Genomic DNA, 17,123 nt, shown 5'->3' with positions numbered 1-17,123 from the left:
CATACTTGTTCATCATTACTTTTGTTTTAGCCATATTCATCTTTAGTCCAAAATTCTTACTAACTCTGCATATGTATTTATGACCACAGTGTCATCTGCAAATCGTAAATGGTTTAGGTACTCTCCGTTCACATTGACACCTTTCTGCGACCAGTCTAATCTTCTGAAAGCTTCTTCAAGGGCAGCAATAAACAGCTTCGGAGATATTGTGTCTCCATGTCGAACTCCCTTCTCGATTTTAAATTTGCTACTGTCTTTGTATAGTCTAATAAAGGAGGTAGCACTCTCATATATTTTCTTCAAAATCATAATATATGGGGTATCTATGCCTTGTCTTTCCAGTGCCCGAAACATTGCCTTATGCTCTATGGAGTCAAATGCCTTTTCATAATCCAAATGCCAGGCATAATGGTGTTTTATATTCATTCGCTTTCTCCATTAGCTGTGATATTATGTGAAAGCAATCCATAATTGAGAATCCTGTCCTAAAGCCAGCTTGCCCTTTCGGTTGATTCTCATCAAGTATTCTTTCTAATCTGTTAGTAATGACCCTTGTGAACAATTTGTAGATGTGGGATAACAAGCTAATTGGTCTATAATTTCCAATTTCTGATTTATCTCCTTTCTTATGCAGCAAAACTATGATTGCATTATTCCACTGCTTAGGCGTCACACCTTTTCTAATGCACTTTGTGAAGAGCCTTGCCAGTTTTTGTGTTATGTCTCTTCCTCCCAATTTTAACAACTCAACTCTACAGTAACTTCATCTTCCCCCGGGACTTTCTGATTCTTCATTTTGTTCAATGCATGTTCTACCTCATCAGGAAGAATATCGGGTATGTCGTGTGTGTGTTGCTACTTTGCAATCCATCTTCCCCACTGCTGGTATCATTCTCTCGTTCCTTGTATAATTCTCTATAGTAGTCTTCTGCTGAATTATGCCTTCTCTGCTTTTTATAAGTACACCATCGCTGTTCTTCAGTTTCAGTATCATTTGTCTTTCTGTATCTTTTTATGTCCTCTCTGAGTCTCTTTTTAATAGCTTTGCATACTCAGTATACTCAATTTTCTCCTTGTCAGTGTTTATCTTTCTCTTCATTTTTCGCCTTCGGTTCATCATTACAAGTGTTTATTTACTAATTTTTCTTCTTTGGATTTCTTTTTCCTTATAGGTTTCTTGGGCTTTATTACTTTCAGAAATTTATAATATTCCTCGTCGATATCTTGGTCCTGAGCAGTCTGCAGAAGCTCAAACTTGTCCTTACTTTATTGCACCAAATTGTCATCAAAATTTATTGTGAAAAATATTTTAATTTATGTAACCGGAATACTGGTATTAATACATTTTATTAAAATTGTATTAATACCAGTATCCCGGTTTCATAAATTAAAAATACTGAAATACCCGTATTAAGAGCCCTAACTGCAGGCCCATTATTAGAGGTTCTACTGGCATACAAAGGATATTGGTGAAGATGGAAGTTAGTCCAGTCGCCACCTTAGAGATGTACATGCAGGTTGAATTTCGATTCGTCAGAAGATTATTTTTATTTATTATTAGCTATATGGTGCAAGGAAACCTGAGGCTTATGCTGCACCAGCCAAAAAAAAAAAAAAAAAAAAATTCCCTAAGAGAGAGAGATAGACAAAAGTAGAAGGGAATCACCAAGAAAGAGAAGAATGATGATATCCAGCTCAGGACCCTGGGTGTGTCAAGACTATACTCACCAAATGTGAGCCCCCGGAGTTGTATGACCGTGTCCCCTTGCTCTTTTGTCCATGGAACATGCGTTTTAGCCTAAGCAAGTCGCTTCTTTCTCATTTGTTGGGTCAACAAACGCTTCTTGGACCGACATGCAAACCACATTCCGAAAGCCGTCTTTGGACAGTTCATGCACTTGTTTCAACACCAGAGGCCATCTCAAATTCCAGTTTTAGATCAGGAGCACTAGCATGGCCGTTTCAAATATCGGTCTTGTGAAGGCGTAGTCACTCTCTTACGTCCTGATCCAAGTCTTCTCTTCTCTTCACATTCCAATGCGCCATTAAAAACCAAATCAAATCAAATAAAATCAAAATCTCTTCACATCACCAGTTTCACGTTTTAATTTGAGTACTCCTGATACTGTTGACAGCCTATTTTTTCAGCGATAGCACGCGCAGTAAGCTCTTCCTGGGAAAGAGCAACAGCTACATTTCTTTTTTCTTGGTGTCAACTGAACATATGGAGCCATGCTTACACCTCCACAAAACAGGATACTAATGAGCGTGTATACCCTTCCAACGCCGTATGCAATACCTTGATGCATAGAAGTGTAATCTGGCGCAATACCTTTGCTTTGCGACAAACAAAATGACTGCAATCAAACAATATATTATAGGTTTAACTACAAATGTTACTTTTTTAAGGTGATGCAGTTTTTTAGTATCTATGTTTAGGACCTTCTTTGATAGACCTGTTCCTTTGGTTGGACTAACCTTTGTTTGTAACTGCCTATGTGCTCGAACAGTTTTGGTCAGACAATGCAGTTTCTTGGGTTCGAAAACACGCAGCTTGTGACACACCTGTTTTCGAGTGACCTGCGCTACTTGAAGTCTAGTTACAATCATGAACTAACCAGGCTTTTATATCACATTTTTTTTCTTTTCTTTTTTTTAATTTAGTACTTTTTGACGTTAAGCGTTATGGACCTTCATTACTTTACATCATTTTCCTCTTTGGACATATGCTGTACAGAGGTTAAACTGAATAAATAAATAAATTTTAAGCCGTAATGATATTCCGTAAAAATATGTCCATAAAGCAATTTGATTATTCGTAGAGGTTGCCAACTCTGTTCGTTTCCCTTTTGTTCTGTAATTTCTTTGAGTTGCGTGCATTGTATTTTTATACTTTTCTTGTTGAAAGCCTGAATGGCTAAAGCCTAAACATTTAGAGAAATAACTTATTTTTATAAAAGAATAAAGTATATTCCTTAAATGTTTTGTAGGTGGCGTTTCGTCTCATCTCGTCTAATTTGCAAATACTACGTGCTCAAAACAATTAGAAAATCTGGGAGAGCAAAATAATGACATTTAAATTAATATCCGAAAAGGTAACCTTGTTTGTGTGTGATAGTTTAGTTTTTACCAGAAGAGAGAGAGAAAAAAAAAAAGCTATATGGATTGTGGGGAACTTGCACCGTGCTGTGAAAAGTAAATCGGTGTGTACCTCTGAAAGAGGATATTACCGGATGACGACAATCCTCCAACTCTAATGTAGTAACGCGAAAATGTCACCACCATGGTAGTTTCGCTGCTGTTACCACAGCAAGGGTAATGCCCTTGCCTTGGGGGGAGCACATGAAGGTTAAAGGGCATCTGTTAAAAAAGGTTAGAGGTTTTAAACCGGGAGGAGAGTGCATACAATTTGTAACTTCACCTCAGTGCAGTAAGATGGAATTAAGATGTCTGGATATAAATAAATATTGAACTGAAATCACTGATATTTAGAATGTTGAATTGGATTCTCCTATACATTTATAAGTGTTAATATTTTCCATTTTAAAAATATTAATATTGATAAACATTTACATCAACTTTTACTGGGACATTGGCATGTGATCCATTGAAGGTTGGTGTCCTACTACACCCACTATGTCAGTGTTGATTCACTAGTAACTTCAATTGATATAAATTTGCTGGTGATGATAGTTGACCAGACCTGATAGAATAAGAGAGGAAAAAATTCAGTAGTGCTGTGACGTCTGAGGGAGGTAGGAGCTAAAGGGGCTTTAGCTCCCCCCACGAACAGAATAATGTGAATTTTTTAACTGCTACACGTTGATTAAAGATTAGTGATTCCGTGGAACGTTTTTTATCTGCTACATGATGATTAAAGATTAGTGATTCCATGGAACATTGCTTTAGCCCCCCCTTCTGAAACTGCCCTTGGAGGTAGCACCATACTAGCCACAGAATCAGACATGTCATACCCCAATTGGAAAGTTTATATTTGGAAGTAATGGATATTAGGGGAAGAAATGAGAGTTATGTGCCATCTTGTTATATGTGGTGATGTTCTGGGTTGTCTTCAGTGTCCTGGGAGAGAAAGTTTTCTAACATACAGGCATGTTCACCTGGGGGATTGTCATGCATAAGCTCCACAAAAGCATATGATATTTGCTAGTCCATTCAGATGACTTCATTGTCCTTCGTCTGTGCCAAAGCATTGATCAGTGCTGGATTAAGGCACTAGTAGGGCCCTTGCCCAGAGTGCCATTCTTTAAAGGGCACCAAAAACAGAAGAATGAGGCAAGAAATATACATATCCCTAGTAAGAGGGTGCCGAAAAACCTTTCTGCCCAGGACACAAAATACCTTGGTCTGGCTCTGGAGTTGATTCAGAAACAGTGATGTTTTTTCTTGCCATCCATGATGGCTTGTAGCACATTTGTTTTGTACATTCTCAAGCTGATTGATTTTTTTCAAAATTCCTGGTTTTAGACTTTGATAGTGCAAGTTGACAACTAGCTTAATACATTGGTTTTCTAGGACCTCATTGAACTTGCACTGTGCATTTTGTTTGTTCATAGTAAAGAATCACTGCACTCATTCTGCTCCATTGAAAATTGTTATTTTGAAGTTTACATATGTGTACACCAACTAATAGTCAGACTAAAAACTACAAGACCACACCCTTCATTCAGTGCTAGATATAGTACAACTTGCAAAGCTGCTTTTCAATTACCCTGTATATGATGTGTTATTTAACTGTCAAACTGAATTTCAGTTTTAACTTGGTAGCACTTGTTCAAAAACCTATGTATATGAAAATCATTTTATACTCCTTTAATAGTGGCATTTGATCTTAAAAGAATAAAAATTCATAATTTAAGTGATCTAAAACTATTCATAGGTTTCATGCTTAAACACAACAAAACAGTAGAAAAGCGAGCAAAGAAAAACAAAACAAAACCCTAAATAACCTAGTGAATTACTTATCCAAAGTAAAATGATGAACAAATTAACAAGAAGCATACAAAAAAAAGTATATAAAAAATCCTTGGTAAGACGACTTGCAATCACCACAAGAAATGTTGTATACTAGGTCATAATCACTCAATTCTTTTCTCTTTTGCAACACAAATAAATGACCTGGTATACTTTTTTTAATTGTGTTCAATTGATTTTTTAATTGTTTTCAATTTATTTTTTACTGATATCATTTTGTGTTAATGTTATATTTGTTTTGATTTCTGGGGAATATCATACGGAAGTGTTCTACTTATCATATTGATGTATTGTAATGTATAATAATGAAACTAAGTGGTCATATGGCGCCTCTGTAGCCAGGTGGGCAGGAACAGCAGTGCGTAGCACACGCTTCTTGATTAGACCGTGGTTCGAGCCCGTGACCACCAAATACTTAGGATGCAGAAAGGTCAGGGAATGACCACTGCATATCTCCGGAGCAATATGGCCTTAGTTGCTAATGCTCCTAAAAACCAAATAACAAACAAACAAAAGTGGTCGTATGAAAACAAATTTTTGATTTTGTGCAGTTTTGCTCTTTGAAACTACGGATGTACATTGCTTAACATTGCCATGTAATGACCACAATTTGTTCAACCTTAAGTTATCCCTAATTTAAATTATACAAAGTTATTCATAGCATCTGAGCATGAAACAGTAGAAAAACAAGCAAACAAAAAACAAAATAATGAAAGTCTTAATTATCTAATGGGTTACTTTTCCATGATAAAACTGAATGATAAATCAGAAGAAATGAAACACAGAAAAAGAAAAGTATATAAAACAAAACATACCAACTTTAAAAGGAGCTCTCATCCTTATAGTTAAGGTTAGATTTGTACACAAGTATTTTTTCTGCACTATATGAGCTAAAGTAGTGAAACACTTCTCGCCCATGAATATTATGTAATATGCCAGAAGTTCCCCTTGTAGTATTCTAAACACCAGAGCAAGTATTATTTATTTATTTCAAATCCAACCAGAACACATCATTGAATAGAAATGTAACATTTCAGTGCTTTAGCCTGCACCAAAAGGTTAGTGACTCATTTGGTCATCCCAAAATCCTGTGCCAATGATGTTATTCAAAGATGATAAGAGAAAATGGCAGTTAGCCTCACAAACTGAGAGAATATGTGCAAAGAACCATAGCGGGTATGTGTAAGTAGGTCTGCAGAAAACATCACAGAGCAGTGTAAGAGCCCACTGAGAGAACAGCTGTCAGTGGCCTCTTGGACACTGAGCAGTTGTGCTACCATTAAACCCAGGTTTTATGCCATTAGAACTTTCATTTTAATGTTAAGGAAACTATGCAAAAACCTAGTATCATAGTTACCAATACAAAGAGAGCTTATAGTGCTATTGTTCCAGACATTCACAGACCCTAGAACAGTGACACGAGGTACTGTGGAGTAACAAATCCCACTATGTGATGTTTTGTTCTAATAGGTGTGTTTGGGTGTGTAAATTACCAACAGAGCACTTCCCCATCAGCCTGTATTATCTCAATCATTTTAGTGGAGGTATCCGATGGTTTAGGGGTTCTTTCAGTTGGTTTGGACTTGGTCCCTTGGTAGTAGTGCCTTATCCTGTGAGGTTCATGACCCACTTGGATGTTTCAGATTATTGTATGCTACAGACATTGTGGTGGTACTATGCCAGTGAGCCCCTGTCAGTATCAGCAAGACAGTGCTCCACATTGTACTGCAAGGACTTTTGCATTCATTAATTTTTGAAAGTTGGACTGATTGGCTTAGAGCCTAAGCATCAAAATCACTGAACACTAGTAAGGCAAATTGGAGCGCAAGATTCATCTGTAGTCAAAATGGCATTCTTCTGAGCTGACTCTGGTAGCAACTTTGCGAGAGGAATTTCTTGCCAACACCTACCAGAATTGGGTAGAATGAGTGCCCAGAAGAGTTGAGCTATCATATAGGACAAAGAGAACCTCCTGTTTAGGTTTTTAAATTAAAAGCCATTTCTGCAACTACCTGTTTGCAGAACCATGCCGAGGGTGAGGCAAACGAGGCTCTTGCCACAGGTTAAAAGCTGTAAGGGGCGCCAAAAGAAATATTAAATAATTGCCAATGTTGCCTTCGTTAATGGTAGGGCCCAATTTTTCATTCTTGCCTCAGGTACTAAAATGGCTAAGCATGGCCCTGCCGTTTGAATACATTCTCCGTCATCTCCTCTGTGCAGTATAATGGTCAGACAAAGAGATCTGGGTTCATTTCCCATCATAGACTAGAGGAATTTCTGAAATCCTCTAATTGAGGCTGTAGCTCACCACTCAGGCAGTAGTATAGTGTCCCCCCCCGTGAGTTATTCTTTCAGGCTGCATAAAATGCAAATCATTCCATGAAAGCCCACTTGTACAGCCCTAACACTCAGTGGTGCAATACAGTGTAAGTCATTGATGTGCCTAAAATCCAATAATGACAACAACAATTTTTTGGTCACATAGCATAAACTCTGAATACATAAAATTTATTGAAAGTGTACACTCTGACTGCATGTTCTGGCTTATAAGCTGACATATATTTTTTGCCTTGAAAATTCGTGCTTAAATATATATTCGGCATATAATAGTCCTTTTTTGTGATCATCTTTTGCATCTCACATAGTGATGTATTACAATAAAATTTACATTTAGTTCCAGTTGTCTACTTTTTAAATCTATTGTTTTTGCTCTTTTAAAAGTTTACATTGTGACATTTACTTTACAGTTTACTGTACAGTTCACAGTAAAGCAAGCAGTAAGTGTACATGGCATCTCTTATGTAGAAAGTCACGAAACCTAAACTTATAGACATTAGTTTTGATCATTTGACATAACCTATTATTTCTGCTCTTTCTTTTTAGACATTTATATTGTGACATTTCATTACATAGTAAACTGTGTAAAGTAAGTGTATACTTTATCCCTTATGTAGACGGTCATGACACAAAAACCTACAAACATAGGTTATGACTATGTTAGTTTGCTCTTATTGATACTATATGTTTACATCAATAAGAGTTTATATGTTTACATGGATATTTTGATTATGTAGCGGAGCCAGTGTTTATTGCATGTTTGGCATTGGTTTCTCTGTAAAAAAAAATATCTCAATATTTTCATATTATGTATTTATTTTAAGAAACTGACAATCCTGAATGTTCAGTATTAGGTATTAGTATTATTAGTAGTAAACTTCCTTGCAAATAATTCAAGGAAGTTTACTTATACAGCATCAGCCAAAAAAAAAAAAGAAAAACCATACCCATTTCATCTGCCCATTCCCTCTGATAATTTGTCTAAATCTATCCGTAAATTTATTCAAACTGCCCACTGTGTACTCAATCCATTTAAACCCTAAATACTTCAATCATGTCTCCTCACAGGTGCCTAGTTTCCAAATACTGCAATTTGCAAAATTGGTGTATTTCTTGCTAAGAGAACCCATTAGTGCTCTTCACTAACCTTGTTTCTCTTCTCTGAACCTGTTCAAACATCTATATCCTTAAAATTAGATTTGCATGCCTGTATGCAGTACTCAAGATATTACTGCCTCAAGAGTACTATTGCCTTTATACAATGGAACAATCACCTCCTTTTCCTAGCTGGCAAAATTCCTGTATATCCACAGAATACAATGAGCTGTCCTATCAGGCTGTTTGCACTGCTCAGAGAACATAAGTGTTGGACTGTACAATTACCCATAGGTGTCTTTCGTTCTTCACCACCTTGAGTACGGTACCACTAAATATGTTGTTAGTGTTAAACATCAGTTGCTACTTTTCACACCCCATCTGTCTAATATCTCTTGGTCTTGCTGCAGATAGCATACCTTGATTTTTATCATTTACCACTTTGCCAACCTTTTTATTATCTGCAAACTTATACATAAGCTTGATATTAGAATTAGCATTAGCAGAGGCATGTGATGCAAGAAAGCAAGATTATACGACATCAACAAAAAAAGCACCCCATTTCACCCATCCATTTGCTCCAAAAGTTTGTTCTTGAATTTATTTAAACTATCAACTTCCTCAATTTGAATTTATGCTTAATCTCAGGTGCTTAATCTGAACAAGAGGAAGAATCCCATCAGCATTCAGCTTGCTGAAACCATCTAATGCCATATATACCTCAATCAGATCACCTTGCAGGTGCTTAGTCTCCAGATGCTGTAATTTGCAGAACTTAAGCCTTTCTTCATAAGAGAAACCCTTTGCCCTTTTCTATACTCATTCCAGCAGCTCTACATCCTTCATAAAATGAGGCCTCTAGACCTGTATGCAGTACTCAAAGTGTGGCCTGACCTCAACCACTCAACCATCCCAATAGGACCAGGGTATGTCTGCCAGTGGCAGACATACCCTTGTCTTATTCCACCCAATCATATGCCTCTACTAATGCTAAATCGATCTACTACCTTACAGATTTGCACATTATGCAAATTATTCATGCCCATAAAAACATGGGTTGTGAAAACATCACTTCATTCCCATTTTTTAGCTTGCTCAGTGGGATAGCCACATCTGCAGTACTCAGGATGGCAAGTCATCCTCGTTTAGATTATTTTTTTTGATGGCGAGTCATTGGATGACTTGAAGCCAAGCAGTCGCAGGCAGAGGTGGCATGTTGACTTAATGTCATACGGTGTCGTGTCAGCACTATGGAAGCAGTTTCTAGGAGGCAGTAACCATTACAAGAAGAGCTGGCCAAGGTTGCCCAAGGGTTACGTCAACCAGAATGGACCACTATCTGGCTCTAACACCAAGATGGAACCCTACAGTGTGCTGTCATCAACTGTATCTTAAGGTTACCACGGCTACAGGTGAAAACCTTTCCGCCTTTAGCCATTTGTATTCCATTAACTCCCAAACCACCGCAAAGAACATTGAAGCTGGTACCATGAACATGACTTGGAGCCATGACAAAGTGATACAGTTCTGTTCTCTGATGAGTCCCATTTTAGCCTACAAACAGATTCAAGATGTTATTTCATTAGTATTAGCAAAGGCACATGATGCAAGAAAGCAAGCTTATATAGCATCAGCCAAAAAAAAACCCCTTATTTCACCCATCCACTCGCTCCAAATGTTTTTCAAGCTCTGCCTTGAATCTATTTAAGCTATCAACCTCTACAATTACAGATGGAAGTTTGTTCCAGCAGTCAACCACCCGCTGGCTAAAGGCAAACTTCTGCACATCTATCCTACAACCGTCTTTTCTCAATTTGAATTTATGCCCTCTCAGGCAATTATTCTGAGCAAGAGGAAGAATCCCATCAGCAGTGAGCATGATCAAACCATTCAAGTCTTTATACACCTCAGTCAGATCACCTCGCAGGTGCCTAGTCTCCAGACACTGTAATTTGCAAAACTTAAGCCTTTCTTCGTAAGAGCAACCCTTTGTTCCATTCACTAATCTTGTTGCTCTTCTCTGTACTCGTTCCAACAGTTCTACATCCTTCTTAAAATGAGGCCTCCAGACCTGTATACAGTACTCAAGGTGTGGTCTGACCATTGCCTTATACAAGGGGATAATCACCTCCTTAGCCCTGCTAGAAAAATTCCTGTATATCATTGACAAGACACCATGAGCTACTCTTGCAGACCGTCTGCACTGCTTAGAAAATTTCATATCTGCCTGCACAATTACTCCCAGATCCTTTTCATTCTCTACTACTGTCAATGTGGTACGACAGAGTTGATACATTACTCTGGGATTACTGCTTCCCATATGTAGTACTCTACATTTGTCAATGTTAAACTTCATTTGCCAATGTTAAACTTCATTTGCCACCTCTCAGCCCATCTGCTCAACTTTTCTAGATCCTGTTGCAGAAGTGTACTGTCATTAACAACCCTGCCAACATTCGTATCGTCTGGAAACTTGGACATTAAGCATGATATACCATCATCAATATCATTTATAAGTACAGAAAACAACAATAGATCCAACACTGAACCCTGAGGGACTCCACTAATAACATTTGTCCATGAAGAGCAGTGTCCATTGATTACCACTCTGTCTTCTCCCACTCAACCATCCCTTTATCCATAGCAGCAATTTGCCTCCAATGCCACACTGCTCCAATTTGTGCAGCAGTCTTCCATGTGCAACAGTATCTAAGGCTTTTCTAAGATCCAAATATATGATATCAAAGTTATTCTTTGCATTCAGTTCTTTTGTGACTGCATCATAGTATCCAATCAAATTGGTCAGGCAAGAGTTTCCCTTAACAAAACCATGCTGTGTCCGAGCTATAAGTGAAGTCTTGTCTAGATGATCCTGCAGTGCTTCTTTAACCAGTGCCTCCATTAATCTTCCGGGAACAGAAGTTAAACTCACAGGTCTATAATTACTTGTGTCAGCCTTTGATCCTCCTTTGTGAATTGGGGTCACATTTGCACATCTCCAGTCTATGAGTACCTCCCCTGAGTCCAGGGAAGTTCTCATAATTATGGCTAAGGGCTTGCTTACTTCCTTTGTTGCCTCCTTTAATATAGCTGGATAGATTCCATCCATCCCAGGTGCCTTTCTTGTGTTTATCTTCAACAATTTCTCCTCCACTTTCCTCTCAGTTATTACAAGATTATCTAGCTTACTGCCAGAGTTGAATACACCTCTGGCATTCCCCTCCCTGAATAACTCCTCATGTGAATGTAGATACAAAATATTCATTTAGTCTGTTAGCTACCTGAGCAGGATCATCAACAGTTGAACCATCAATATCAAGTGGACCAATCTGATTCATCCCCTTCCTTCTAGAGTTTACATAAGTAAAGAACTCTTTGCTGTTTTTTTTTGCATCCTTTGCCAAAGACTTCTCGTAATTTGCCTTCGCCTGCCTAACCTTCTTTGTAACTTGGTTACAGACCAGCTTATATCTATCATAGGTTTCTGTGTCACATGTTAATTTATATGTATCCCATAAATTTTTCTTCTCTATCACATATCTAATTAGTTCATCTGACATCCATTTAGGCCTAACTCTTGAACAATATTTCTTTGTTAGTATTATTATTAATAGCCATATGGTGCAAGGAAGCCTGAGGCTTATGCTGCACCAGGAAAAAAAAAGGTTCCCGAGCTACCCTGAGAGAGAGAGAGAGAGAGAGAGAGAGAGTCAAAAGTAGAATGGAATCACCAAGAAAGAGAAGAATGACGATATCCAGCTCGGGACCCTAGGTGTGCCAAGCCCGTACTCACTAGATGTGAGCCCCCGGGGTTAAAAAGCCTAGTATCTTCCAAGATTAATTCTTTGAATGCTTCCCATTTTCAATTTGCTGTTGGTAACATCATCAGTTGGTTCCACCATATAGAATTTAAATACTGTCTCAGACCACCGTAGTCACCTTTACGAAAGCAAAAACCCTTCCCTTTACCCTCGATGGTAGTTACCTCTTTGAGTAAATCCCACTTCAGTACACTGTGATCACTGCCACCTAGTGGTTCCTTTATCTGCAGATTCTTGATGCATGAAGAATCATTACTGATAATCAGATCAAGAGTATTACTCCCTCTTGTTGCCTTCCGAACATGCTGCTATAGAAAACAATCATCCAATAAATCCACAAAAGTCTTGATAGTGTGCAAGTGACCAACCCACAAGTTCCAGTCAATATCCGGAAAGTTAAAATCCCCCATAAGACACTAATTTACTGGCCCACTCTGTTTCTCTGTACAATTGCTCATTATACTCATCAGATTTATTAGGCCCATAACACACACCTACTCTCATTTTTCCTTTCCAAGTGCTTATGTCACACCAAACAGATTCAACATTGCATTTTCCACCATCAGCAATTGGATGCACTTCCTTAGATTTTGTGTTTCTTAACTAACAGCATAACCCCTCCTCCCTTCCTGTCCTGTCTATCCTTTCTGTACACATTGTATTCCCCAAATTCCAGTTCTGCACTGCTTATGTCTGTGTGACACCATGTCTCTGATATCCCAACAATATCTGCCTTTGATGTCTTGACTAGCACTTCGAGCTCATCGAATTAATTAACTATACTCCTAGCATTGGTGTACATGCAAGTATACATGCACCTGTTTCTACTCTTAGTTACCCTAACACAGCCCATGTATTTACTTGTTCCACTATGACTCCCAGCAGTTCTGGAATTTCCCATTGCTTTGCTTTCCAGGCTGCTGCTCAATTACATTTCAATAGAAGTAGTGCAAGAATCACTTTTACCTCTGCCAGCGGCTACTGTTAATCTATTAGTCCATGTATCCCCCCAAGCTAGAAGTTTTCAGACCCCCCCCCTAACTCTGTCTCGATAACATCAGCAAATATTCTTGCACCCTTTCTATTTAAATGTATCCCATCCCTGTAGAAGCAGTTTCTCCTGTTAACAAGCACAGACCAGGCTGAGAAAAATTCTACTCCTTGAGCCTTGCACAATCTCTCCAGGGCCGAACTGATTGACAAGGCTCTCAACATATACTCCCTCCTATTGTGTCTGGGCAGAATTGCAGACACTTTCAAATTCAACCCTAACTCACGGCTTTTTTTCAGCATTGTCTTGTACTTGTTAAGTAATTCTGCCGGTCTCTTACTCTTAATATCATTAGTGCCAACGTGTACAACAATATCACCCTTTGTGCCCTTAAAGGATGATATCTGCCCTACAACATCATATGTTCCCCATTTTCCTGACAATAGAGTCACCTACAACAACTAGTTCCTTTGGGACCAGTGCATTCTGCCTTGGGAATCGCCTCTGTGTTGCGTCATTTGGAGACAAAGAAGAATATGTTACCAACCCTCCAACATCAAAGAAAAGGGACACTTTTGGTGAAGGCAGTGTTCTCTTGTGGGGTGGAATAATGATGAACTGCCACACCCCTTGATGTTTTTGATAAGGGCACCATAACTGTGCAGAGATACTGATAACAGATCCTCACACCTATGTGTGACTTTTTAGGGTTCTGGTTGGCCCACATTTTCTTTTCATGCATAACAATGCCACTACACATAGAGTTCAAGTGTTGGAGGAATATCTTAGAACTGAAGATATCCAATGACTTCTGTGACCAGCACTATCACTAGACTTAAATCCGATTGAATAACCTTGGGCATCGCAGTGCATGCTGATAGCCAACTCCTTGGTCACCTTTGGTGAGCTAAGGTCTGCGCTGGTGGAAGAATGGGTTTTTGTTGCCACAGAATCTTATAGACACCTTATGGTTCACCGTTGTCGGGCCTGTATAGCTGTTGGAGGGGATCATACACCATAGTGATGTCATGTGATCTTATTTTCAAGCATATTGTATCGACTTCTGTAATATGATCTTTTTGGTAATTCTTATATAATCCCTATAAATGTCCCTTATACCTGTCCAAAGTTTCTTTGGACAGGTATAAGGGACAAAGTTTCTTCTGTCTCCTCATTTCATCATTATTCTATGATACACCACCATACCAAATTTTGTCCCACTTCATCACAAGCTGTACGAGTTACATCACGTTTTTTCTACATGTTCTGTTAATTTTTTTGAGCAGTATACCTCTACATACTTTTGGACACACAGAGTATATTACTGTAGTAATAATAATTAGCATAGTATTATGATTGTACTTAACACATCTCATAGTGCCAATTTTCTAGTACTTTGGTAACAGGGCACAGTGTTTTAGTTTTAATTTAATTTTTTATACAAAATTATATCTCAAATTAGAGCAGTGAAGCATAAAGGTCAACTTTTTTTTTGCTTTTATATTTTAAAGGGAGTTCTGTGAATTGAGGCCATATTTCTTACACTTTGGCTAACATTTATCCAGGTTTGATTGGTGCCAGGTTTGATTGTTCTAAATACAGAATACTTTTGCAAGAGATACCTTATGTGCTAGGTCCGAAGGTAGTGAAGAAATTATTCATAAATTTAGTGTCTTATTGATTAATTTCAAAGCTTTAAGAAAGTAATTGCCTCATAAGATTATTATTATTATTAGCTATATGGTGCAAGGAAGCCTGAGGCTTATGCTGCACCAGCCAAAAAAAAAATTCCCGAGTTAGAGAGAGGGAGAAGTAGAAAGGAATCACCAAGAAAGAGAAGAATGATGATATCCAGCTCAGCAACCTGGGGTGCCAAGCCCATACTCACCAGATGTGAGCCCCTGGGGTTAAAATAAATTAGTTGACTTTTCAAGTGCTCAGCTGCCCAAATAAACACTAGGACCTACCATGCATAGTCCTGGCAAGATCATCAGGATTGTTCTTAACATATCACATAGTGCCACTTTTCTAGTACTTTGGTAATAGGGCACAGCATTGTAGTTTTAAAAGAGAAATATATTACACAGTAAGAATAAGTAGAATAGGACTAGGATTTGTCTGCAAGAGAGAAAAAAAAAGTAGTTCTGAAAGATAAAAATGTGTAGATCATGGATGTTCATTTATGAATGTGTGTTGTGCTTGGGAAATGATGTGCCGCCTTTGTTTTAACCTTTCATCACACATACCCTCAGTTTTGACTTGCTTGGTATATGTGATCTCTTTTTTGTTTTAATTATAAATTTTCAGCTGTTTTAGTGAATTTAAAATAGTCTATTAATTATGATGCTAGACCCAATTAAAAAATATTGAACAAAAATAAATGAGAGAAATCAATAATAGTAAAGTTTTTATCATATTTTTTAGAATTTTCAAGGTCACTGATTCCCTGGATTGAAACCCAGACACTTGTCAAATAGAATGTGAATGTCTGTATTTTTGTCAAAAGTTTGTATTTAGCTGACAAAATGAAAATTCTATGGCGAGACACGTGACTGGCATCTTGCAGATGCCATGTGGGAATGTGAGTTGCCTAAAAGAAAAGTACTTTTGCTCACCTGGTCTATTAAATGAAAAAAAAAAAAAAAAAAAAAAAAAATGTTTTATGTCTTGTAACTAATCCTGTTACAGTTAATCCGGATTGAAATATCAAAAATTCTATTCACATTTGAGTACTTTGAAAGACACATGGGATTTAGGAAGGCAGATAAGTCATTCTGACTGTGCAGAGAGAGACGAAACATACAATACACTGTATTGCGTGTTGTTCAGTATCGTTGTTGATTCTGAGATGGACAGATGTTATTGCTTATATAGCTTCATTTGCATACTTCTTTATACATATATATGTACATAAGTTAACATATTTTATGTAATTATTTGTCCAAAAGAATTGAAAAGTGGAATAAAAAAAAAAAAAAAAAACACGTTATTTTAACTATCGTTAACAAGCTCAGAGTGATAGAATAACTTGAAAATTGTGTTCCAGGAAAAAATTGCTGAAGAATTTGGTGTTGGCCAACAGACACTCAAATATTAAAAAACAAAAAGAACCTATAAATATATTTGTTTTGAAATTCGACGATGTGGGAAGTGATAAAAGCAGTTTATCAAATAGACAAACATTAAAAAAGCGAAAAGAAGCATTGCTGGAAGATGTATTTAAGTGGTATTCAGAGGAAGGATCAAGTGGCATTGGAGTGCAACACCAGCCCCAGCTGGAAATGTATAAAAAGACAATACATTTATCCATCTATTGATTGATAAATCGATGGTATTGTCTTTTTATAGTTTTTAAGTAAAGGCTTTACAGTGATACTTTTTTTTATTTATTTTCATCAGCACTACCTATATTTTATTTATTAAATTTTTCATTTATTGTGTTCTAAGTTTTTGTTCTTTTAAGGCTATCTTTTGCTTCACTAATCCAGATTTTCACTTAATCTGGATGACCTCTCCCCCAATTAATAAGGATTAGCGAGGGTTTACTGTATATCGAAATGAAAACAGAAAATACCATGTAGTATCAGTTAGAGAATACTGGTGGTCAAAGGTACACAGGACGATTTGACTTCATTTACAAATTTAAAAAAAAAAAAAAAAAAAATGCAGAAATTTTTTTAAAAAATGGTGCTTGTTAGACACCATGTTAGCAATGGGAGGTTAAAAAAACAATGGTGGTTATGTGATGGAAGGCTAACATATTACAACAACAATGCCAAACATCTGGAGGATAACCAGTGCTGCTAACATAGCAGATAGGAACAAATTCCATCATGTTTCAATGATAAATTAACATTTCCAATTTAAGTTGTGTGAGTTCTGAATCA

At 37.4% G+C, this 17,123-nt stretch overlaps 1 protein-coding gene across 1 annotated transcript in view; it reads left to right on the top strand.

Annotated features, from left to right (window-relative positions):
* The first annotated feature begins 3,019 nt into the window (after positions 1 to 3,019).
* Positions 3,020 to 17,123, top strand: part of Surf1 (surfeit locus protein 1) — a 115,263-nt gene continuing 101,159 nt past the window's right edge. Inside the window, exon 1 of the mRNA XM_090381071.1 lies at positions 3,020 to 3,095. Within this exon, the coding sequence (XP_090237197.1) occupies positions 3,069 to 3,095 (27 nt within the window). The 5' untranslated portion in view covers positions 3,020 to 3,068. The remainder of the gene's footprint in view (positions 3,096 to 17,123) is intronic.

Source organism: Mastigoproctus giganteus, chromosome 9 (assembly GCF_048544385.1).
Source record: "Mastigoproctus giganteus isolate SK-2022 chromosome 9, ASM4854438v1, whole genome shotgun sequence".
In the NCBI taxonomy this organism is placed as follows: Eukaryota; Metazoa; Arthropoda; class Arachnida; order Uropygi; family Thelyphonidae; genus Mastigoproctus; species Mastigoproctus giganteus.
The sequence above is the reverse complement of the archived record's forward strand: the minus strand, read 5'-3'. Positions and strand labels throughout refer to the sequence as shown.